The 26814-nt window shown below is 44.1% G+C and overlaps 1 protein-coding gene across 1 annotated transcript in view; it reads left to right on the top strand.

Moving 5' to 3' along the window:
• The window catches only part of LOC124612707 (DNA polymerase epsilon catalytic subunit 1), a 313866-nt gene that overhangs the window by 201379 nt on the left and 85673 nt on the right, over positions 1–26814 (top strand). The window contains exons 27-28 of the mRNA XM_047141058.1: positions 17797–18010; positions 18108–18192. Coding sequence (XP_046997014.1) covers positions 17797–18010; positions 18108–18192 — 299 coding nt within the window. The remainder of the gene's footprint in view (positions 1–17796; positions 18011–18107; positions 18193–26814) is intronic.

Here is a 26814-nt window from a genome sequence, read left to right on the forward strand (position 1 = left end):
TTCTCAGTACCTGATGTCGAGGATGTGGTAGACAAGCACCTCCTCGATTGCTTGCAATAACAGCCCCCGTTTCTTCTGTGGTCACGTTGAGTCAGTAATTCTGCTGACTTCTTGATCAATAAATCCACTTTGGAGGACAGCACGTCATAATCGGCCGATGTTACTGTGTGTGATGACAAGCTGTTGCACGCCATTGTCGCTGTACTCATCGGCGCAGGCATTACAGCGTCAGCTGTAACTGACTGTCAGCTAACTCTACTAGTGTCTAAAGGCATGCTAGTTTGTGACGCAATAATGGTTTTCACCTGGGGTGGCAAGTGAATTGACTGCTCCACAGCATGCGCAAAAGACTATCGGGCACGGTTCCTGTGTCTACCTCACCCTCAGGTGTCATAAATGTTGTGAGGGTTTTCTGTTGCCATTGTCTTCTTGGGTTAGGACTTCTCTGACACGTTCTTCCTGTAAAGTGGAAACCCGTTCATATCAGTTCCATTTTTAACACTTCTTTTGCATCCGTCGTTATGTAGAATGGTGATCACATCTTCGATCTGTGTAGCATATTTCTGATACAACTGTCTCGCAAAGATTGCAAATTTGGTTGCATCTGCTATTATTCTGGCACAAAGAAAACTCATTTCAACGTGCGCAAACCATAAAGCCGGGTTATGCTTCCAAAAGCATGGCAAATGCATGGTGAGTCATGATACTAAAGGCACTGGCTCTGCCAATGCATCCACCATGTTGAATGCGGTTCCTTCCTGTGATATAATGCAGTTAATTCTATGATGTAGGCGTCAGCAGTGTCGGAGTAGCCTCCTATCTGTGACCATCCGAACAAATTACTGGGTGCTATTAGTCGCTGATATAGTAGAAGCGACTATTCACTTCAGAATCACAAACACTTTATTCCAATGCACAGAAAGTTGGCTGATGACGAATGTTAGATTGAGACGTTTTACATGGAAGTAGAATAAACTCGACAATTAGAACATGTAATAGTCAAAAGTAACTCTGTAAATAATAAACAACAGAATAAGAAACTGTTCTGAGAACAAGTGCACAAATGTCATGGAATACAGTGCCTTTGGTGGCTGGCGCAGAAGTACCTTGACAGCGTTAAAAAAATGTACGAAAATCACATGACTTGCACTGCACTGTAGTGTCACTTCTGTCTGCTGTATTGTTAATAATTTCTGTCTGATTATGATTGCAAGTGATTGTAAAAAATTATGAAGGTTTCCCAAAATGTTGAACAATAGACATTTCGTTCAAATAATTTTCATACATCTTTTTGGAGAACCGTTAAATGAAGAAGTCAAAATAACTTCTTCTTTTACAGTATCATTTGGGTTATGTTATAAATGATAACATGAATTATTGTACATTTCTAACCTTAGAGCAGACTGATTTTGCCTTATGAATTGAGGTTTCATACCTTCGATACTTGCATACATATCAACAATCTGCTGCAAAAATAATATATGTGAATGATGTGAAAGTCTGAAATCATCTGTAATAGAAAGGTGATAGGATGCGTACAGCAACATGGTAACTTTATTTCTAGGCTGTTTCGCAGTAGACATATTTGGTGTGTTAAGGAACAAATTAGCGTGTCATTCAGTGTCACCATTAGGAAATATCAATGAATGTGCTAATGGATCCAGTGAGGAATCGGAAACCACACTGTATTTCTTTTGAACGGTGGCTGACAATCATCTGTAGTAAAAATAGGGGCCACAACAGTTTGCAATGCCAGAGGTCTAAATATTGATCAAGTATAATAACCATACAGATTTCTCAATTTTCCTTTTCCACTCCTGCAAAATAATCTTCCATCTCAGTGAAAGAACACGCAAAAGGATTAGTGCATTCTAATGCAGTAGCAGTTTCATACATTACTTTTTTATCTGTTCTGCATGACTGATTTGATTGCTCATTAAGTCTATAGTGAATAGCAGTCTTGAGATCATAAAAATGTAATTCTGCATAACATGGTGAACAATCATACATTAAAGTCATTGGACCTGACCTATGATAAAAAATGTCATGTATCTTAAAATGATACACTGCATGTAAAAGTTTGTCTGAAATTTTGGCATCAGAACTGACTATAGTAAATGCTGCATTGTAGCTACAAATATTATTGAAATAATCCTTTGATTTCTCTTGAATTCTTGGATCATTTGAAGTGTGTCTTCATAAAGTTAACTGAAAAATAAATTTTGTGTTAAGGGCGGAAATTTAACTTTTCCCTTTTGACAACACAATGTGGATGCTGTTGTACCACATACCGCAACCTCTGATGTGAAATGTTGTGCATTACAAAATCTACACTACAAATTAATCAAACCACAATTATAACTGTAAAAATTATGTGGAATTACCCTCAGTGGACATTTAAATGTATTTGTATCTGTCTAGCTCTGCGTCTTTCACTCTGATCTCTTGGTATTCTCCTTAGGAACTTAACCTCAGATTTTCTGTTAACAGTGGCAGATGACGACAGAGTTAATCTTACAGTAAAATAAGCAAAATAACAATGTCAGTATACAACATTATTTACAGGCTTTGTTACTACGATATTTTGGTTTCGACTGCTGGCAATGTCACTAACCTAGCAATTGTCGCATTGCAGCTGCCCAGTATACGTGTCTTACTGCAAATGAACCATGTAAACAAGAACATCCCTAGAATGTGTTTTCACAAAATATTGTTACTTCCGTGTGTCATTTCTACCATAGCAAGTGATTAGTATGCCGGGCAGAAATTGGTAGCACTTAAATCTTTGAGTTCACATATTGGAGATTTTAATAGTGATAGAGAAGGTAAATCAGAGTTATGAATATGAAAGCATCTTCTTCCTTTTACCATTCTTAAAAGTTACGTACATATATGATTTTTTTCTTTGTGTAAATCTGTGGCAAAATACCTTTCAAATTAATATAAGTTTCATTGGCCTCCTTGTATAATTATGGCTAAAAATGAAACAATGCAAAATCCTTGAGGGAACAATGGCTGTATTATGAAAAGGATAGACTGCTACTTACCACATAGTGGAGATACTGAGTCGCAGATAGGCACAACAAACAGACTGTCAACCATGTAAGATTTTGACCAAAAAGGCCTTCATCAGTATTAGACAACAGACAGTTACGCAAACCCAACTCACATCTGGCTGACAAGGCCAGACTGAGAGCAACAATGCATGATGGGAGATGCAGCAGTCAGGGGGTTGGATAGAAGACCGGGGGGGGGGAGTAAAAGAAGACTGTGAGTGTGTGGTTGGAGAAGAGGGCTGTGTAGTACTGGATTGGGAACAGGGAAGGGGATAGGGGGGTTGTAGGACAATGACTAAGGTTGAGGCCAGGAGGGTTATGAAAATGCAGGATATACTGCAGGGAGAATTCCCACCTATGCAATCCACAAAATTTGCCATTCATAGGAAGGATCCATATGATGCGGGCTGTGAAGCAGTCATTAAAATGGAGAACACTGTGTTGAGCAGCATGCTCAGCAACTGTGTCGTCAAGCTGTTTCATGGCCAAAGTTTATCTGTGACCATTCAACCGGACAGACAGCTTGTTGGTTGTCATCCCCATGTAGAATGTGGCACAGCAGTTGCAGCTTAGCTTGTAGATCACATGACTGGTTTCATAGGTACCCCTGCTTTTGATGGGATAGGTGATTCTTGTGACTAGACTGGAGTAGGTGTTGGTGGTGGGAGGATTTATGGACAGGTCTTGCATCTAGATCTATTACAGGGACATGAGCCATGAGGAAAGGGGTTAGGAGCAGAGGTTGTGTAGGGACGGACAAGGATATTGTGTAGGTTCAGTGGGTGGTGGAATACAACTATGGGAATGATAGTGGGTAGGACGTTTCTCATTTCAGGGCACAACGAGAGGTAGTCAAAACCATGCTGGAGAATGTGATTCAACTGCTCAAGTCCTGGATGGTACTGGGTCATGAGAAGAATGCTGTTCTGTGGCTGGTCAATGAGGCTTTAGGAAGTGGGATTGACTGGAGTGATAAGTCATAGGAGATCTGTTTCTGTACAAGGATGGGAAGGTAATTATAGTCTGTGACAATCTCAGTGAGATGCTTTGTATATTTCATGAGGGACTGCTTGTCACTACAGATGCAACGGCCATACGTGGCTAGGCTGTTTGGAAGGGACTCGTTGGTATGGAATGAACGGCAGGTGTCAAAGTAGAGATATTGCTGGTGGTTGATGGGTCTGGTATGAATGGAGGTACTGTTGTAGCCATCTTTGAGGTAGGAGTAGACATCAAGGAAGGTTCCCTGTTGGGTTGAGGAGGATCAGATGAAGCGAATGGGGGATTAGGTGTTGAGGTTGTGGAGGAATGTGGTTAGGGTATCGGCATCCTTGATCCAGATCACGAAGATGTCATCAGTGAATCTGAATCAGGTGGGGGTTTTGGATTCTGGTTTATTAGACAGGATTACTCTAGATGGCCCATGAATAGGTTTGCATAGGATGATGCCTCGCGGGTGTCCATTGCTGTACCCCGAATTCGTTTGCAGCTGATGCCTTCAAAGGAGAAGTAATTACGGGTGAGGATATAGTTGGTCATGGCTACTTGGAAGGATAGTGTAGGTTTGGGATCCATTGAGTGTTGGGAAACATAGTGTTTAATGGTGGAAAGGCTGTAGGCATTAGGAATGTTAGCGTAAAGGGAGCTGGCATCAAGAGTGATTAGCAGGACACCATGTGGTAAAGGAACAAGAACTGTGAAAAGTCAGAGGAGGAAATGGTTGGTATCTTTTATATAGGAGAGTAGGTTGTGGGTAATAGGCTGAAGATGTTGGTCTGCAAGAGCAGAGATTCTCTTAGTGGTGATACAGTAACAGGCCACACTGGGATGTCCTTGATGATTGGGTTTATGGACTTCGGGAAGCATGTAGAAGGTAGGAGTGCGAGGAGAGGTAGGGGTGAGTAGAGAGATGGACTCAGTTGAGAAGTTCTGGGATGGGCCTAAGAGTGTAAGACAAGACTGGAGATTCTGCTGGATTTCTGAAATGGGGTCACTGTAGCAGCTGGTGGAGGTGCTTGCAGCAGGTGATTTGTGCAGTTCAAAACAACATTGGTGAAGCCGCCTTTGTCAGCAGATAGGATTATAAGGTCAGGATCAGATTTTAGGTGGTGGATTGTGGGTGTTTCTCCGGATGCAAGGTTAACTTGCATGTTGAGGGATTGGGGAATAATGGTAAGGCAAGCTTTGAAGTTAAGAAATTTTGGAAAATTAACCAGACTGATTTGGAGGCAGTGGGGGTGGATCCCTGTTGGATGTAGGATTGAACTGGGTCAGGCAGGATTCAACATTGGTTTGGTTGAGTCTGGTTGGTAGAGTTGTTGGCAAAAAAGTGTTTCCACTGTAGGGACCAGGAGACGGAGAGGAGATCTTTATGACATTTAACTCTTACAGTAAAGGGTCGGGGATGGTAGAGATACAGTGAAGGAAGTGGTTGGTGTCCTGGATCCCTACTTGTCCCCTCCCTATACGCTAACATCCATCACACCCATGCCCTTACGGTTATGCAACATTACCTTTCCCAGCGTCCTTCAGATTCCAAACCCACTACCTCATTCCTCTTATACCTCACTTACTTTATCCTAACCCGCAACTACTTCCTCTCTGAACGCAAACAAATCTGTGACACAGCCATAGGCACCCGCATGGCACCCTCCTATGCCAGCCTGTTTATGGACCACCTAGAGGCTTCCTAGCCTCCCAAAATGCTAATCTCCTAGTCTGGTTCAAGTCATTGATGATATCTTCATGGTCTGGACTCTAGGACAGGACACTCTTATCTTCATTCCTCCACAGCCTCAACACCTTATCTCCCAGCCACTTCACCTGGTCATCCTTGGCTCAGTGTGCCACCTTTTATAAGTTGATTACCTCTTCTCTGACAGCTCCATCTGCCCCTCTGTCCATATTAGAACCACCAACAGTACCTACATTTCGACAACTGTCATCCCTTTCACGCTAAAAAACCCCTCAAAGGCCTTCAGTGACAGGCATTATCCCCAGACCTAGTCTACAAACAAATCTCACACACCATTTCCCTTCACACCCCAAGTCCTCCCACCAGCCCCAAGAATCAGCCACAAAGAAGTGCCGTCCCCTCCCCCCCATCATCCAATACCAACCCGGGCTGGAACAACTGAACCACATCCTTCGCCAGGGCTTTGATTACCTATTATACTGTTCTGAAAAGAGGGACGTCCTACCTGAAATTCTTCCCATTCCCCCCAAAACTGATGTTCCATTAGCCACCCTACCTCTACAATGCCCTAGTCCATTCCTATGCCACTCCTAGCCGCAAGGCTCATATCCATGTGGAAGACCCAGGAGCAAGACCTATCCAATCCACCCACCTATTCCAATCTTGACACAGGTTTATCCTACCCCATCAGGTTCTGGGCCACCTGTTGAAGCAGTCGTGTCATACACCAGCTTTGCTGCAATCATTGCACAGCTTTTTATATTGGTATGACTACCAACTGACTGTCCACCAGGATGAACGGCCATCACCAAACTGCGGCCAAGAGCAAAGTAGACCACTTTGAGGCACAACGTGCAGCTGAACATAGCATGCTTGATTTCAGTAGCTGCTTCACTACCCAGGTCATCTGGATCCTCCACTCCACCAACAGTTTTTCTGAACAGTGCAGTGCACAACATGTTCTCCACTTGCAACACCCATTTTTCCCCGATCCTCTCCTTTTTCCCTCCATTTTCCCCACCTCCCTGCCCCGCAACCTCCTGATGCTGCGGATCTTGACATTGTAGTAACTGCACATTCTGCCAGACAGCAATCCTCTCTCCCCCCATCGATACACTGCCGTCCTTCCCCTTCCCCTCCTGATTGCTGTTTCCATTCCAAGTAATAGCTGCATTCTGGTCTGAGTTGCCAGAGGTGGTGGTCATGTGTGCATGAGGTCGGTTTGGTTGTGCGGATGAATGGTGTATGCTCCTCTTTTTCTGATGAAGGCTGTGGCTGAAAGCTTATGTGTGTCTGTTAATTGTGTCTGTCTGTATCTTAACATGTCATCCTTAGAGTAAGTAGCAATCTGTCTTTTCCTACATTGTTAATTTTGTAAATAGATATTAGTGATTGTAGTCTGTTTAAATCCAAAATGGCATTTTGTTATCTCTGGTAGTGGAATAAGAGTGCCAGCATGTGTGCAGATCAGCCATAATTGTCTCCTTTGGTAGCTCATTCGAGAAGTAGTCAACAGTAGGGCGCTACTCTGTTGTGCGCAATGACACTGGTTCGGAAATGCACCCACTTTGTCAATTTGAAAGGTCTGACACACAACCGATCCATATTTACTGACGAAGTATTCGTAATTGAGTTCCCGAATTTCCAGGAAAGTCTTGGCTCAAATTACTCTTGGGACCGAGAACTGGCTGAAACCCAAAGTGGAAAGCTCCGAGCTATTCAGTGAGTCATGGAATGTATATTGGAAAGACAGATTAGAGGCTGTAGGACGGGGAGTGTTAATTGCAGTTGACAAAAATATTGTCTCAATTGAGGTTGAGGTTGAGTGTGACAATGAAGTCGTCTGGTTGCATAAAACAGGTGTAGCTGCAACTAAGTTAATTATTGGACATTTTAACTTGCCACCCATTTCTGCTGCGACAGTTCTAGTCATTCAAAGAAAGTTCACAGTGAGTAGCGCATAAATACATACGTTATCAATACTAGTTGGAGGCAACTTTAACCTCCTGAGTATAGATTGGAATGTCTATGGATTCATTGCAAGGTTACAGACAGACAGTTAAGTAAAATACTTTTGAACATGTTTTTCGAAAATTGTCTTGGGCGTCTAGCTCAGTAGCCCACAGGCAGTGGAAGTGTCTTAAACCTTGTAGCTACAAATAGACCAGATGTTATCGACAGTGTCGGTATAGAAACAGGAATTAGCAATCGTGGCGTCATTATAGCAACTATGATTACAAAAGTTAATAAATCAGTGAAAAAGGCTAGGAGAGTGTTTCTGCTAGAAAGAGCAGATAAGCATGTAATTTTTCCTCCTATCTATGTAATTATGTAGTTGCGTGGTTCTCAATTCGTTCAAGCAATCAATCATTCATAATAGGAAACACAGTCATAACTCAGTCACTCAAACTGATTCAGAAATTTTACATGTTAGAATGAAATCAGGCGATGATTCTTCTTCTCTGCAGGCTCACGCTTTGCGGCAGTCTGCTAATCTGTACGAATAAAATGCCTCGTATTTTTTGAAGTGTTGTATAATCAGTCGGGAAACCTCAGATCAAGCAGATATTTGGCTTTGATGACGTTTAAAATATATATATATATATATATATATATATATATATATATATATATATATATATATATATATATATATATATATATATATATGTCTGTATCTTAACATGTCATCCTTACAGTAAGTAGCAATCTGTCTTTTCCTACATTGTTAATTTTGTAAATAGATATTAGTGATTGTAGTCTGTTTAAATCCAAAATGGCATTTTGTTATCTCTGGTAGTGGAATAAGAGTGCCAGCATATAAAAAAAACAAAGATGATGTGACTTACCAAACGAAAGCCCTGGCAGGTCGATAGACACACAAACAAACACAAACATACACACAAAATTCAAGCTTTCGCAACAAACTGTTCCCTCATCAGGAAAGAGGGAAGGAGAGGGAAAGACGAAAGGATGTGGGTTTTAAGGGAGAGGGTAAGGAGCCATTCCAATCCCGGGAGCGGAAAGACTTACCTTAGGGGGAAAAAAGGACAGGTACACACACACACACACACACACACACACATACACAGACACAAGCAGACATTTGTAGAGGCAAAAAGTTTGGGCAGAGATGTCAGTCGAGGGAGAAGTACAGAGGCAAAGATGTTGTTGAAAGACAGGTGAGGTATGAGCAGCGGCAAATTGAAATTAGAAATTAGCGGAGATTGAGGCCTGGCGGATAACGAGAAGAGAGGATATACTGAAGGGCAAGTTCCCATCTCCGGAGTTCTGACAGGTTGGTGTTAGTGGGAAGTATCCAGATAACCCGGATGGTGTAACACTGTGCCAAGATATGCTGGCTGTGCACCAAGGCATGTTTAGCCACAGGGTGATCCTCATTACCAACAAACACTGTTTGCCTGTGTCCATTCATGCGAATGGACAGTTTGTTGCTGGTCATTCCCACATAGAAAGCTTCACAGTGTAGGCAGGTCAGTTGGTAAATCACGTGGGTGGTCTCACACGTGGCACTGCCTTTGATCGTGTACATCTTCCGGGTTACAGGACTGGAGTAGGTGGTGGTGGGAGGGTGCGTGGGACAGGTTTTACATCGGGGTCGGTTACAAGGGTAGGAGCCAGAGGGTAGGGAAGGGGGTTTGGGGATTTTGTAGGGATGAACTAAGAGGTTACGAAGGTTAGGTGGACGGCAGAAAGACACTCTTGGTGGAGTGGGGAGGATTTCATGAAGGATGGATCTCATTTCAGGGCAGGATTTGAGGAAGTCGTATCCCTGCTGGAGCGCCACATTCAGAGTCTGATCCAGTCCCGGAAAGTATCCTGTCACAAGTGGGGCACTTTTGGGGTTCTTCTGTGGGAGGTTCTGGGTTTGAGGAGATGAGGAAGTGGCTCTGGTTATTTGCTTCTCTATCAGGTTGGGAGGGTAGTTGCGGGATGCGAAGGCTGTTTTCAGGTTGTTGGTGTAATTGTTCAAGGATTCCGGACTGGAGCAGATTCGTTTGCCACGAAGACCTAGGCTGTAGGGAAGGGACCGTTTGATGTGGAATGGGTGACAGCTGTCATAATGGAGGTACTGTTGCTTGTTGGTGGGTTTGATGTGAATGGACATGTGAAGCTGGCCATTGGACAGGTGGAGGTCAACGTCAAGGAAAGTGACATGGGATTTGGAGTATGACCAGGTGAATCTGATGGAACCAAAGGAGTTGAGGTTGGAGAGGAAATTCTGGAGTTCTTCTTCACTGTGAGTCCAGATCATGAAAATGTCGTCAATAAATCTGTACCAAAATTTGGGTTGGCAGGCCTGGGTAACCAAGAAGGCTTCCTCTAAGCGACCCATGAATAGGTTGGCGTAAGATGGGGCCATCCTGATACCCATGGCTGTTCCCTTGAATTGTTGGTATGTCTGGCCTTCGAAAGTGAAGAAGTTGTGGGTCAGGATGAAGCTGGCTAGGGTAATGAGGAAAGAGGTTTTAGGTATGGTGGCAGGTGATCGGCGTGAAAGAAAGTGCTCCATCGCAGCGAGGCCCTGGACGTGCGGAATATTTGTGTATAAGGAAGTGGCATCAATGGTTACAAGGATGGTTTCTGGGGGTAACAGACTGGGTAAGGATTCCAGGCGTTCGAGGAAGTGGTTGGTGTCTTTGATGAAGGATGGGAGACTGCATGTAATGGGTTGAAGGTATTGATCTACACAGGCAGAGATACGTTCTGTGGGGGCTTGGTAACCAGCTACAATGGGACGGCCGGGATGATTGGGTTTGTGAATTTTAGGAAGAAGGTAGAAGGTAGATGTGCGGGGGTGGGGGTCAGGAGTTTGATGGAGTCAGGTGAAAGGTTTTTTAGGGGGCCTAAGGTTCTGAGGATTCCTTGAAGCTCCGCCTGGACATCAGGAATGGGATTACCTTGGCAAACTTTGCAAGTAGTGTTGTCTGGAAGCTGGCGCAGTCCCTCAGCCACATACTCCCGACGATAAAGTACCACGATTGGGGAACCCTTGTCCGCCAGAAGAATGACGATGGATCGGTCAGCCTTCAGATCACGGATGGCCAAGGCTTCAGCAGTGGTGATGTTGGGAGTAGGATTAAGGTTTTTTTAAGAAGGATTGAGAGGCAAGGCTGGAAGTCAGAAATTCCTGAAGGGTTTGGAGAGGGTGATTTTGAGGAAGAGGAGGTGGGTCCCGCTGTGACTGAGGACGGAACTGTTCCAGGCAGGGTTCAATTTGGATAGTGTCTTGGGGAGTTGGATCATTAGGAGTAGGATTAGGATCATTTTTCTTCATGGCAAAGTGATATTTCCAGCAGAGAGTACGGGTGTAGGACAGTAAATCTTTGACAAGGGCTGTTTGGTTGAATCTGGGAGTGGGGCTGAAGGTGAGGCCTTTGGATAGGACAGAGGTTTCGGATTGGGAGAGAGGTTTGAAGGAAAGGTTAACTACTGAATTAGGGTGTTGTGGTTCCAGATTGTGTTGATTGGAATTTTGAAGTTTTGGGGGGAGTGGAGCTGGAAGTGGGAGATTGAGTAGATGGGAGAGACTGGGTCTGTGTGCAATGAGAGGAGGTTGAGGTTTGCTGGAAAGGTTGTGAAGGGTGAGTGAGTTGCCTTTCCGGAGGTGGTAAACTAGGAGATTGGATAGTTTTTTGAAGTGGAGGGTGGCATGCTGTTCTAATTTGCAGTTGGCCTGTAGGAGGATGCTCTGAACAGCCGGTGTGGATGTGGGAGAGGAAAGACTGAGGACTTTTATTAAGGATAGGAGTTGACGGGTGTGTTCATTGGCTGAGTTGATGTGTAGGTGAAGGATTAGGTGGGTGAGGGCAATGGATTGTTCAGTTTGGAACTGGTATAGGGACTGATGGAAAGAAGGGTTACAGCCAGAGATGGGAACTTTAAGTGTGAGGCCTTTGGGGGTAATGCCAAATGTCAGACAAGCTTGAGAAAATAAAATATGGGAGTGTAATCTGGCTAGGGCGAAGGCATGTTTGCGGAGGGAATGTAAATAAAACTTAATGGGGTCATTGTGGGGATGGTGTGAGGGTGACATGGTATTAGAAGGTGGAAAGTGTAACATGAGGCTGAAACGAAAATGAAAATAAAAATATAAATATATGGGGAGAGATAAAGGTGAACTGGAAAGCAACTGGAGATCTGGTGTGAAAAAAGGCGAAAAAGTGTGGGTTATAGCTGGGCTTGTTGATCCTGTGGTGAACTTGGGTTGGTAGACAACGATGTGCACAAAGGTTAGGTGGTTGTTTTGCCGCCAAAACACGTAAAAGGGTGGAGCAATTCGGGAAAATTTCGAAAAAACTGCATGCAAATGTATTAAAAGGAGTGGTTTTGTGGTGGCAGATTGTGAAAATGAGGCTAACAATTGTCCGACGAAGAAATAATGACGTTAAAACCTGTGGGAAGTGGCTAAAAAAGGTCAGTGATGTGGGAAAAACGGAAATGGAAAAAAAGGCGAAAGTTATTAGAACTAGCCGAAATGGCTGTTTAATAGCTGAAAGGAACTGTTTGTGAACTGTAAATGGTGGATTTTATAGCAGCGGTAGTGTTGAAAGCAGAAAAAAATTTTTTGGTTATGGTTTGGAAGTGGGTTACGTATTATTGAGTATATACAGGGCTATTACAAATGATTGAAGCGAGTTCATAAATTCACTGTAGCTCCATTCATTGACATATGGTCACGACACACTACAGATACGTAGAAAAACTCATAAAGTTTTGTTCGGCAGAAGCCGCACTTCAGGTTTCTGCCACCAGAGCGCTCGAGAGCGCAGTGAGACAAAATGGCGACAGGAGCCGAGAAAGCGTATGTCGTGCTTGAAATGCACTCACATCAGTCAGTCATAACAATGCAACGACACTTCAGGACGAAGTTCAACAAAGATCCACCAACTGCTAACTCCATTCAGCGATGGTATGCGCAGTTTAAAGCTTCTGGATGCCTCTGTAAGGGGAAATCAACGGGTCGGCCTGCAGTGAGCGAAGAAACGGTTGAACGCGTGCGGGCAAGTTTCACGCGTAGCCCGTGGAAGTCGACGAATAAAGCAAGCAGGGAGCTAAACGTACCACAGCCGACGGGTTTGGAAAATCTTACGGAAAAAGGCTAAAGCAGAAGCCTTATCGTTTACAATTGCTACAAGCCCTGACACCCGATGACAAAGTCAAACGCTTTGAATTTTCGGCGCGGTTGCAACAGCTCATGGAAGAGGATGCCTTCAGTGCGAAACTTGTTTTCAGTGATGAAGCAACATATTTTCTTAATGGTGAAGTGAACAGATACAATGTGCAAATCTGGGCGGTAGAGAATCCTCGCGCATTCGTGCAGCAAATTCGCAACCACCAGAAATTAACGTGTTTTGTGCAATCTCACGGTTTAAAGTTTACAGCCCCTTTTTCTTCTGTGAAAAAAACGTTAGTCACGTGTATCTGGACATGCTGGAAAATTGGCTCATGCCACAACTGGAGACCGACAGCGCGACTTCATCTTTCAACAGGATGGTGCTCCACCGCACTTCTATCATGATGTTCGGCATTTCTTAAACAGGAGATTGGAAAACCGATGGATCGGTCATGGTGGAGATCATGATCAGCAATTCATGTCATGGCCTCCATGCTCTCCCGACTTAACCCTATGCGATTTCTTTCTGTGGGGTTATGTGAAAGATTCAGTGTTTAAACCTCCTCTACCAAGAAACGTGCCAGAACTGCGAGCTCGCATCAACGATGCTTTCGAACTCATTGATGGGGACATGCTGCGCCGAGTGTGGGAGGAACTTGATTATCGGCTTGATGTCTGCCGAATCACTAAAGGGGCACATATCGAACATTTGTGAATGCCTAAAAAAACTTTTTGAGTTTTTGTATGTGTGTGCAAATCATTGTGAAAATATCTCAAATAATAAAGTTATTGTACAGCTGTGAAATCGCTTCAATCATTTGTAATAACTCTGTATAGGCGGGATAAAATTGTATGGTAGATTCGGTAATGAGGAGAAGGTGAATGCAAAGTAAAACTACTTGCAAAAACAGAAAGAGAAAATAAGATGACAGGAAAGATTTCGAAATGCAACAGTGACAATAACAAACGTAATTGTTGGGTTCAAATTAATGATATGAATATAATAGAGGGAAACATTCCACATGGGAAAAATATATCTAAAAACAAAGATGATACGACTTACCAAACGAAAGTGCTGGCAGGTCGATAGACACACAAACAAACACAAACATACACACAAAATTCAAGCTTTCGCAACCAACCGTTGCTTCGTCAGGAAAGAGGGAAGGAGAGGGAAAGACGAAAGGATGTGGGTGTTAAGGGAGAGGGTAAGGAGTCATTCCAATCCCGGGAGCGGAAAGACTTACCTTATGGGGAAAAAAGGACAGGTATACACTCGCGCGCACACACACACACACACACACACATATCCATCCGCACATACACAGACACAAGCAGATATTTGTAAAAGCAAAGAGTTTGGCCAGATATGTCAGCCGAGGCAGAAGTACAGAGGCAAAGATGTTGTTGAAAGACAGGTGAGGTATGAGCGGCGGCAAATTGAAATTAGAAATTAGCGGAGATTGAGGCCTGGCGGATAACGAGAAGAGAGGATATACTGAAGGGCAAGTTCCCATCTCCGGAGTTCTGACAGGTTGGTGTTAGTGGGAAGTATCCAGATAACCCGGATGGTGTAACACTGTGCCAAGATGTGCTGACCGTGCACCAAGGCATGTTTAGCCACAGGGTGATACTCATTACCAACAAACACTGTCTGCCTGTGTCCATTCATGCGAATGGACAGTTTGTTGCTGGTCGTTCCCACATAGAAAGCTTCACAGTGTAGGCAGGTCAGTTGGTAAATCACGTGGGTGCTTTCACACGTGGCTCTGCCTTTGATCGTGTACACCTTCCGGGTTACAGGACTGGAGTAGGTAGTGGTGGGAGGGTGCATGGGACAGGTTTTACACCGGGGCGGTTACAAGGGTAGGAGCCAGAGGGTAGGGAAGGTGGTTTGGGGATTTCATAGGGATGAACTATGAGGTTACGAAGGTTAGGTGGACAGCGAAAGACTCAAAAAAAAAATATATATATATATATATATATATATATATATAAGGGAAACACTCCATGAGGGAAAAATATATCTAAAAACAAAGATGATGTGACTTACCAAATGAGAGCGCTGGCAGGTCGATAGACACACAAACAAACACAAACATACACACAAAATTCTAGCTTTCGCAACAAACGGTTGCTTCGTCAGGAAAGAGGGAAGGAGAGGCAAAGAAGAAAGGAAGTGGGTTTTAAGGGAGAGGGTAAGGAGTCATTCCAATCCCGGGAGCGGAAAGACTTACCTTAGGGGGAAAAAAGGACGGGTATACACTCGCGCACACACACACACACACATATCCATCCACACATTTACAGACACAAGCAGACATATTTAAAGACAAAGAGTTTGTCTTTAAATATGTCTGCTTGTATCTGTAAATGTAAAATTAGTAAACGTCATTCAAGGGTGGAATTGTATCAGAATAACTCATTGAATATAAAGAGATATTACAAGCAGTTATTAGCATCTCACTTAGACAGTGAACTGGCATCACTTAGTTCCAGTAAGATGCGTGTAGGCAAAGTTGAAGCAGATTGTAAATTGTGATCTGGAGAGCTATGTGCATAGTAAGTGGATAAAGGATGGAAAAGAACCAGGAAGATTTAATAACGAAATTTGGCAGCAGATGCTGAGGAAGCAGAGGCTGTTGTTCTTGCGGTTCAAAAGGGTTCGCACAAATGACAACAAGTGAAGGTTAGTAGAGATTTGTGCATCTGTGAAAAGATCTATGCATGAAGCATACCACAGTTACCACCATTACACCTTCGCAAAAGATCTGGCAGAGAACCCGAGGAAATTCTGGTATTATGTAAAATCGTTAAGTGGGTCTAAGGCTTCCATTCAGTCCCTTGTTGTCCAGTCCGGTGTGACAGTTGAAGATAGCAGAACAAAAGCCAAAGTTTTAAATTTCACATTCAAGTAATCATCCATACAGGAGAAATATACCATCATTTGACCATCGGACAGACTCTCGTATGTGCAATATAGTAATAAGCATACCTGGCATAGGGAAACCACTGAAAAGATTTGAAAGCAATAGATCACCAGGTCTGTATGGAATCACAGTTTGATTTTACAAAGAGTACTCTACAGCATTGGCCCCTTACACAGCTTGCATTTATTGTGAATCTCTCGCCCAGGACAAAGCCCGAAGCAACTGGGAAAAAGCACAGGTGACTGTAGCATATAAGAAGGGTAAAAGAACGGACACACAAAATTACAGGGCAATAATCCCTAACTTTTGTTTGCTGCAGAATCCTTAAAGATATTCTCAGTCCGAATATAATAAACTTTCTTGAGATTAAGCAGCTTATGTCCATGAATCAGCATGTTCTTAGAAGGCATCGCTCGTACGAAACTCAGCTTATCCTTTTCTCACACAATATACTGTGAACTACAGGTGAAGGGCAACATTTCTGGAAAGCATTTGACATGGTGCCCCATTGCAAGCTGTTAACAAAGCTACGAGCATATGGAATATGTAACAGATATGTGAGTGGCTCGAAGATTTCTTAAGTAGAAGAACGCAATATCTGGTCCAGGACGGCGAGTGTTCATCAAAGACAAGTGTGTCATCATGAGTGCCCCAGGGAAGTGTGATAGGACCACTGTTTCCCTCTCTATGCATAAATGATGTGGCGGACAGGGTGGACAGCAATCTACGGTTGTTTGCCGATGATCCCGTGGTGTACGGTAAGGTGTCGAATTTGAGCAACTGTAGGAAGATACAAGACAACGTAGACAAAATTTCCAGTTGGTGTGATGAATGGCAGCTAGTCCTGAATGTGGAAAAATGTAAGTTAGTGCAGATGGGTAGGAAGATCAGAGCTGTAATACTTGGATACGGTGTTACTAGTGTCCTTTTTGACACAGTCAAATTGTGTAAATATCTGGGCATAACATTGTACAGCGATAGGAGGTGAAACGAGCATGTGAGATCTGTAGAAAGGAAGGCAAATGGTAGACTTCAGCTTATTGGGAAAATTTTAGGAAAGAGTGGTTCACGTGTAAAGGAGACCACATATAGGACACTGGTGCGACTTATTCTTGAGTACTGCTCGATTGTTTGGAATCTGTAGCAGGTCAGATTGAAGGAAGACATTGGAATAATTCAGAGATGGGCTGCTAGATATGCTACTGGTAGGTTTGAACAACACACAAGTGTGTCACAGATGCTTCGGGAACTCAAACAGAAATCCCTGGAGCGAAGGCAACACTCTTTTTGAGAAACACTAGTGAGAAAATTTAGAGACACGGCATTTGAACCTGACCACTGAATGATTCTGCTGCGGCCAACGTACATTGCGCGTATGAGTTACGAAGATAAGATTCGAGAAATTATAGCTCATATGGAGGCCTACAGACAGTCATTTTTCCCTCACTCTATTTTCAGATGGAACAGGAGTGGAAATGACAAGTGGTTGGACAGGCTACCCTCCGCCATGCACCGTATGGCGGCTTGAAGCGTATCTTTGTAGGTGTAGATTTACTCCACAGTAATTTATCTGAAATTACTTCACAAAGTGTGCTGTTTTAAACATCCAGTTGTTATAAATGTGGGCAGTTATACCCCAGGCTACCAACCAGAAAATGTAGTTATCCCCATAGGCACTGAGATCACATCATGTTTCTGGCGTAGAAGTAGTCCTATGTTGCTTCTGGTATGATTCTTTATGTGTACAGTTTAATCAGACCATAATGTTTGCGTGTTGTGAAACTGTGAAACTTTTTTATATCTTCAGTGCTGTATCACCTATCAATTTTCTGGTAATTGAAATAGTTCTTTGAGTAATGCCATTGCGTAGAAACAATTATGATATAATTTTGGAACATAAGTGAACTATGAAATAGAGAGCAAAATTGCATCTCAGTATACTTGCAAAAATTATTAATACTCCATTTCTCTCCACAGGCACTAGCTCTAGTGTGGCATTTGACACAATGCCACAAGCATCACTCGAAGAGATGATGTCCGGTGGAGGACCAGCGACCCTGGGCAACTACGATGATATTGCTCGCTGCAGTGGGGCTTTCAAGGTACTCAGGTCAATGGTGGGAGCATGGCTTCGGGATGTCTCTGTCTACAAAAATGTGTTTGCAGATTTTCAGATAGTTCAGTTCTACAGGTGGGATATCGCATTGTTATAGATGTTCTTCATATGTAGTGTGAATCCTCATATACAATGAAACACAGATTAATTTTACGTCTGTTATTTTATTCAGATGGTTGCGGTCACCGAACACATTACTTTATGACCCGGCTTTACGAAGAACTTTGCACAGCCTCATGAAAAAACTCTTCATTCAGGTAATGTGTAGGTGGTAATTACACAGGTGCAGATCATATTTGCTGTTTATTTTTGATAGTTTGTTTCACTCCATATGTAAATGAAAGACAGTAAATTGGACAACACTACATGTCTTCCCCCCATTTAGTGTCTTTCATTTTCCATAGATAATAGTTCAGCTAGCTTGTAATGTCATTTGTTAATGGGAACAAATCGGTAATTTACAAATGTTATCAACTAGTCTTTTTGTCTGTTGACTTTAACAAGAAGTAATACATTTTGCAAACTGAAGATACTCAAAACTATTTTAACTAATGTAGTGCGGGCACTTTAGGTGGCAGTCAGCTACAAGTGTAAACAAGTGAGAACTTTGATCACTGGGGAGAGAGGAGATGTGCTGAGGGAACAAGCCCCACCTTCCTTTTGCAAGACTGGCAGTCTGCATTTTAGGTCTGGGTTTGTACAAAAACAGAACTGGTACCCAGTGATAGAGAATGCTGAATGTTTTGTAGTAACGGGAGATGTACTCTAACCCCTTGACAGAGCTGGAGTAGCCTCTTACAACACAAAACAAGGCTAAGTACATAAAATATTTGGTAATGGCTACTGCAGTTACATGCTGAGTTTGGCAGCACCATAAACGAGGTAGTACTGGCCCTACCTCTACAGGTATCTCCCCCCCTCCCCCCACCCCCCACCTCCCCTGCAGGGAGGGGCAGCTATGAACCAGGATGGTGCAAGTGGGTGGTGGAGGTGAGGTAGGAGCCTAGGAGGCTCCAGTGATAGGCGGCTGCAAAGGTAACGAGTTCTTTGTTGAATCCTGGCAGCATATTGTCTGTGTCACCGTCAGAGAAGCCCAGCACGATGAGACACTTGTCCTGCGATGGTGAAAGATGGTTGGTGTGCATGGGGAGTGATCTACTGTCCCTGGGTTGAAGTACGAGGTGCATTCAAGTTCTAAGGCCTCTGATTTTTTTTCTAATTAACTACTCACCCAAAATCGATGAAACTGACGTTACTTCTTGACGTAATCGGCCTGCAGATGTACACATTTTTCACAACGCTGACGCCATGATTCCGTGGCAGCGGCGAAGGCTTCTTTAGGAGTCTGTTTTGACCACTGGAAAATCGCTGAGGCAATAGCAGCACAGCTGAGAATGTGCGGCCACAGAGAGTGTCTTTCATTGTTGTAAAAAGCCAAAAGTCACTAGGAGCCAGGTCAGGTGAGTAGGGAGCATGAGGAATCACTTCAAAGTTGTTATCACGAAGAAACTGTTGCGTAACGTTAGCTCGATGTGCGGGTGTGTTGTCTTGGTGAAACAGCACACGCGCAGCCCTTCCCGGACGTTTTTGTTGCAGTGCAGGAAGGAATTTGTTCTTCAAAACATTTTCGTAGGATGCACCTGTTACCGTAGTGCCCTTTGGAACGCAATGGGTAAAGATTACACCCTCGCTGTCCCAGAACATGGACACCATCATTTTTTCAGCACTGGCGGTTACCCGAAATTTTTTTGGTGGCGGTGAATCTGTGTGCTTCCATTGAGCTGACTGGCGCTTTGTTTCTGGATTGAAAAATGGCATCCACGTCTCATCCATTGTCACAACCGACAAAAAGAAAGTCCCATTCATGCTGTCGTTGCGCGTCAACATTGCTTGGCAACATGCCACACGGGCAGCCATGTGGTCGTCCGTCAGCATTCGTGGCACCCACCTGGATGACACTTTTTGCATTTTCAGGTTGTCATGCAGGATTGTGTGCACAGAAGCCACAGAAATGCCAACTCTGGAGGCGATCTGTTCGACAGTCATTCGGCGATCCCCCAAAACAATTCTCTCCACTTTCTCAATCATGTCGTCAGACCGGCTTGTGCGAGCCCGAGGTTGTTTCAGTTTGTTGTCACACGATGTTCTGCCTTCATTAAACTGTCGCACCCACGAATGCACTTTTGACACATCCATAACTCCATCACCACATGTCTCCTTCAACTGTCGATGAATTTCAATTGGTTTCACACCACGCAAATTCAGAAAACGAATGATTGCACGCTGTTCAAGTAAGGAAAACATCGCCATTTTAAGTATTTAAAACAGTTCTCATTCTCGCCGCTGGCGGTAAAATTCCATCTGTCGTACGGTGCTGCCATCTCTGGGACGTATTGACAATGAACGCAGCCTCATTTTAAAACAATGCGCGTGTTTCTATCTCTTTCCAGTCCGGAGAAAAAAAATCGGAGGCCTTAGAACTTGAATGCACCTCATAGACCTGCAATAGCCTGCTGTGCTGTGGTGCTAAATCCATGATGAACTTGCTGTTGCTCCTCCTTGCCTCAAACCAGTGACTTCTACTGGCAGTTCAATGTGGCAGTGTCACCCAGTGCAGCCCCTTTGGTCTGGTAGAGCTGTGAGACTAACAACAATTTCATTGCATAATGATCAGTAATTACAGCTGGTAATGGCATTCTTGTTGTACATATGTGCTACTACCAGTCACGTATCCTGAAACACCGCTGCCACTGTGGAAATCTGGCTTGCCCCTTGCTGCGTTGGTTTGTGGCGTGCCACTGAGTCCACTGCTTCATCAAGCTAGCCTACCTCGAAACATTGCATCAACCTTGTTGAATTATTATAGTGACAACATCCCTCATGATCTTATGTGTGGCTCCAATACACTCTTCAGACTCACACTTTTGTGCCAATATGTGGTCAGTGTGGTACAGCAAACAACCAAAGCAACCATCTTTAGGTGAGTTTCATAACTGGAGTTTACTATTATTGTGCATTTCTATGTTTTATTGTGTTTGCTAAGTTAAAACTAAACAGTCAGACTAATTAAATTAGCTGTTGCTGGGAAGGCAGTAGGTGTACAACTATGTCTTTGTGAACAAACTGAAGAAATAACTGGGTTTGAAGCCAATTATTGATATATACAAAGCAACACGCACTAGTAATCTTCAGTTATAAATGTCACATGAAGATGGCTACTTGGTAGTCAATTGAAAAATCGAGGCAAGAAGTCAGCATCGTCCACCTTGCAAACCAAACGTCTTATGGTATAAAAAGCCCAATGATTGCAAATTCTGTACAGTCCAGGAAAATATGAAGTGTCAAAAACAAAACCATGCCTTTTTGCATAATGAAAATAAGTTTTAGTTCATAATCTTTTGATGTATATTTAGTTTTAATAAGATAAGAGTGTAATTAAACACATGTTAATGAACCAACAGTGTGAGGAGACAAGTACATTTTTTTGAAAATTCCTTGTTGGATACGTTTCAGTCACTTTCCGTGCAAAGTAAAATTATGTAAGAGAAATCTTGGAACTGGTGCGCCATTTTGTTGAGAAAATTTTCTATAATATTCAAATTTTGTGCTTTACAGACCAGCAGAATTAGTTAAAGGTCTATCTACTGGCCATGATGGGTTATTCTGTACCGAATGGTTACAGTGTCAACCTTTGCCAGTGGCCTCTTTTGGATGTGGTACAAAGGGCCATGGGATCAGAACACCGCTCTCCCAGCCTTTGTCGGCTTACCAAAGCTTGGAGCTGCTACTTCTCACTCGAGAAGCTCCTTGGCAGGTAACTTGAGGCTGAGTGTGCCCTGTTCCAATCGTCCCACAAAGAAAAAATCCCTGCCAGTACCAGAAATTGAACATGGTCCTCCAAATAGCAGTCCAACACACTTACCACTTAGTTATGGAGACGTATTACAGGTAGAACAAAAACAGCATTTATGTAATAGAGAATTTCCTCAGCTTTCATCTGGAACTTAATAGTAGAAGACTCGAGATGAGCCTGTGCTCATAATGGCTCAGATTGTCACATTTCTCTGTAATGTTTACATGCAGTCTCTGAATATGTTCAAATTATAGCTCCACACATGTCCAAGTATGGAATGATTGTCTTCAAGTATTTACAAATTAAATATGAAAAGTCAAAGTGCTGTGTAAATATTTTCATAGCAATCCTCTCCTCATAATCTCTTCAATGGCCGTTTCTCTGATTGTAATCTTCACAAAATGTAAACAGTCATGTGTATGTCTGTATTGAACCGGGAACCTTGAAACGACGGAGAGGCTTCATGCCGCCGTAGCCCTCAGTGGTTCACAACCCCCAACAGGCCACAGCATTCCACCCACCCTACCGCCGCCCCACACCGAACCCAGGGTTATCGTGGTTCAGCCCCCAGTGGACACCCCTACCCCCACCCCCGAGAACACCTCAGACCAGAAGAGCATTATCCCAAATGTTTGTGTGGTAGACTAATTATGGTGGATGCATATGAGGAGACAGTGTTTGCGCAGCAGTTGTTGACATAGTGTAACTGAGGCGGAATAAGGGGAACCAGTCCACATTCACCGAGGCTGGTGGAAAACCGGCTTAAAAACCATCCACAGGCTGGCCGGCACACTGGACCTTAACACTAATCCGCTGGGTGGATTCCTGCCGGGGACCAGCACGCTTTTCTGCTCGGGAAACTGTCACATAGGTGTCATTTGATAGACCACCTCATTGACTATCATTTAGTGTGCTGATCTTGTTTATAACTTATTGCATTTGCTATTAATGAATTTTGTAAACACATTGTTGTTAGTCAATCATTTTAAGCTCACAGATGCCAAAATAATCTCTACATAAGGCTACCTTTACTTAAATGAGGCTCATGAAATGCCTCAGGGGGCTCGCCACTCTTTGGTGGGTTCGTGCTTGGTCCCAGCCTTTGCAGCATCTTTTCCCTTCCATGCTGCATGTCTGTCCTCTTGCTATCCTTTTTCACCTCCCTTTGGGATCATGTGTGGGGTTTATTGGGAATGTTCCGCAAAGACCGTTGCTGACGTAAGAAGTCTCACTACTCTTTCTCATTCCCTTTTCCTTTCTTTGTTTCCCTTCTCCTGTCGTTCCTCCACTTCGGCATTTGAGATTTCTCTTTTTCTTCTTCCTCCCTGTGCCCTTCTGACGGCTGGCCCACGTGTCTGATGTGCAAGAGGTGACTGGTTAATGCATAGTTCCCAGCCCTGGGTCAACAGGTTGGGTTCGCACATACCCCTGGTAAAGGCCAGGCCCAGGGAGGGGTGATTGCCTGACCTTCTACTTTCCCAAATTGCTGATTGGTCCCTCGGTCCGGTGCTCAGGAGGTGTGTCCTGAAGTGTGAACAATCACCTAAGGCGGTTGTGCCCCCTTGTGAAGGGCGCCCCCAGTTGTAAGGACCACACCATCGGAGATGCTGGTAATCGTAGGGGATTTTCTCACAATGGGCCAATCCTCTTCACAGTCAGTATTTACAAAATGTAAACGGAATGAGCCTAATGATTCAAAGACCCATCCGGCTGCACCACGGTTCCTCATGATTTCATGTACTGAAGACAGTCAGTCCTTCGCAACGGTAAATCTGTTTATTATTCAGAAAGGTGTTGATGCAATTGCTGGCCCTTTGAAACCCTGCTCTCATTTACAGAATGGCACTTTGCTTTTGGAGACTACTTCTGATTCACAAGCACAGCAAAAGCTTGCTGCCTCACTTCTCCACGGCTATCCTGTTTATTTCGAGGCCCATAGAACTCTGAATTCTTCCCATGGTGCTATTTACACTAGGCTGCCTGACAGTCTGAATGAGGCTAAAAACCAATCGTATCTGTCTGATCAGTGTATCATCACCCTCCATTGGGTGATTAAAAAGGTAGATTACTCCTTAGTGCCCATGCACAGTCTTTTTCTCACCTTTGATGGAGTGGTGCTTCTGTCCAAGATCAAAGCAGGCTATGAAATTATCACAGTCCGACTGTACATTCTGAACCCGATGCGCTGCTACCAGTGTCATCGTTTCAACCACACTAGAATGTCTTGTCAACACGCAGGCAAATGTGTAACCTGTGTTAGGGATGCACACGAGGGTGATTGTCCACCTTCTCCCCGCTCTATAAACTGCAATGGCAGCCATGCCGCCTCCTCTCAGGATTGTCCCGTGTATCTTGATGAGCGGACTGTCCAGGAGATCCAAGTAAAGGAAAAAGTGCTTTATCCAGTCACTCGCAAGTTATTGGCTAGTCACGAACCTTGCATTCTCTCATCTGACACTTATAGTTCTGTTCTTGTTACCTCTTGTTCCATGAAGGACATGGCCACACAGACTTGTGACCTTAGATTCAGCTCTAAGGTTGTGAAATCACCCACTGTCAAGGTAGCATTGCAATCTCCTCGTCCAGCCATCAATCTCTCCCCCTCACAGGGCAAAGCCACCAGCTACACAACTGTTAGGCCAGAAAGGACAGAAGGAGTACTCCCATGAAGATTTCCTACATCCCTCCAGCCAAACAACATCTGAGTCTTACTCTGCTAATCCGAAATGCTCAAAGAAGTCCAACAAAGGCAAACGGTCTTCGCCTTCGCTGACCTGAAGATCCCCTTCAACGGTGTTGCCATGTGATAGCTTAGTCCGGCCGGCCTCTGTGTCGCCAGTGCGCACCCCCAACAATTTTCCTGTGGTGGACTCCACAGACTGACAGCACAAGCAAGCTGATGCTTCTGTGGACCTCAAGGAGCAGGATCCTCCTGCTTCTGTGCCCTGTGGCAGCGAGTCTGCGCAGGCTGTCACTCTGCAGTCGCCGAGGTGACACTCCTTCATTTCTTCCTCATCATGACTCTTCTCCAATGGAACATTTGCAGCCTTCGGTCACACAAAGAGGATTTACAGCTGCTTTTACCACCGGAACATCCCCTTGTACTCCGCCTTCAGTAAACAAAATTGCATCCTCATGACCACTTTGAGCTTTCACATTTCTTCCCAGTTTGTTTCGAACTTCCCCCTGAGGTCAGCATTCCATGTCATGAGGGTGTCGTGCTGCTCATACAAGATGACACTCATAGTCAACCCATCTCCATGACTAGCCATCAAGCTGTTGCAGTTCGCCTTTTCCATTCTCACCTAACTTTTTACCTCTGTACTATTTATGTCCCTCCATCATTTGATGTCACTAGGGCAGTCTTCCCTCAGCTTATTGGGCAGCTGTTCCCCCATTTCTGCAACTCTGTGACTTTAGTGTACATCATCCCATTTGGGGTTCTCCCAGAACCTGTCGGAGAGGTACCCTCTTGGCTGATCTTCGTAATCAACTCAACCTCTTCTACCTTAACACTGGAGCACCTACATTCCTTTCCAAATCCTCACACACCTATTCCCATTTGGATCTGTCCTTCTGCACTTCCCAGCTTGTCCATCATCTTGAGTGGTCCGTTCATTCTGACACCTACTTGAGTGACCATTTCCCATGTGCTATTCCTACCCCACCTGCATGCACACCCAAATGGCAGGTTACTAAGGCTGACTGGCGGCTTTACTCCTCCCTGGCAACCTTCGGAGAAGAAGATTTCCTCAGTTGTGATGACCAGGTGGAATATCACACTAACATTATCTTTACTGCTGCAGAACGTTCCATTCGTCACACTTCCTCTTTACCATGCCGTGTCCCAGTTCCTTGGTGGACTGAGGCATGCCACGACGCTGTTCGCGCATGGAAACGTGCTCTCCGCATTTTTAACTATCATCTTATGATGGCAAATTACATTCATTATAAACAGATGCATGCAGAGTGTCGTCACATTCTTTGGGATACAAAAAAAGCTAGCTGGATTTCATTCACTAATTCTTTTAACAGTTGCACCCATTCCTCTGTCATGTGGATCAACCTCCGACGGCTCTCTGGGAACAAGATCCATTCGCCAATTTCCGGCCTGATAGTAGCAGCCGAAGTCATCATGGACCCTATTGCTATCTCCAACACCTTGGGCCACCACTTTGTGGAAATTTCGAGCTCATCCCACTATCACCCTGCCTTCCTCCATCAGAAATGAGCGGAGGAGGCTCGGGCGATACCCTTCTCTTCTCAGAATCGTGAGTGCTACAATGCCGCTTTTACTATGAGGGAGCTAGATCATGCTCTCAGATCATCCTAATCGTGCGCCTCAGGGCCAGGTGCTGTCCACATTCAGATGGTACAGCACCTTTCTTTTGTGGGCAAGCACTTTCTGTTTAATGTGTACAACTGCATCTGGACAGAGGGCATGTTTCCCAGACGTTGGCATGAATCCATCATCATATCCATTCCTAAGCCCCATAAGGACAAAAACCTTCCTTCTAGCTGTTGCCCCATCTCTCTCACCTGCTGTGTTTGCAAGGTGATGGAATGATTCGTGCCCGGCTGGTATGGTGGCTCGACTCTCGCAATTCACTAACGACTGCAACGTGTGGATATCGAGCATACCATTCTGCAGTTGACAATTTCGTTACTAGGTCCACCCATTTCATGAATGGTTTTCTGTGGAAATCCCAGACTGTGGCTGTGTTTTTCAATTTGGAGAAGGCCTACAACACCTGCTGGAGAACAGGTATCCTACATATTCTTTACACGTGGGGCTTCTGTGGCCACTTGCCCTGTTTCCTTCGGGAATTTTTAAAAGACCCTGTGTTCAAGGTGTGAATGTGTTCTGCCTTGTCGGACACCTTTATGTAGGAAACCGGTGTGCCTCAGGGTTCCATCCTGAGTGTTGTCCTCTTTGCTATCACCATTAACCCTATAATGGCCTGTCTACCACCGGGCTTCTCCAGCTCCATTTTTGATGACGTTTTTGCCATCTATCACAGTTCTT

Source organism: Schistocerca americana, chromosome 4 (genome assembly GCF_021461395.2).
Source record: "Schistocerca americana isolate TAMUIC-IGC-003095 chromosome 4, iqSchAmer2.1, whole genome shotgun sequence".
NCBI lineage: Eukaryota > Metazoa > Arthropoda > Insecta > Orthoptera > Acrididae > Schistocerca > Schistocerca americana.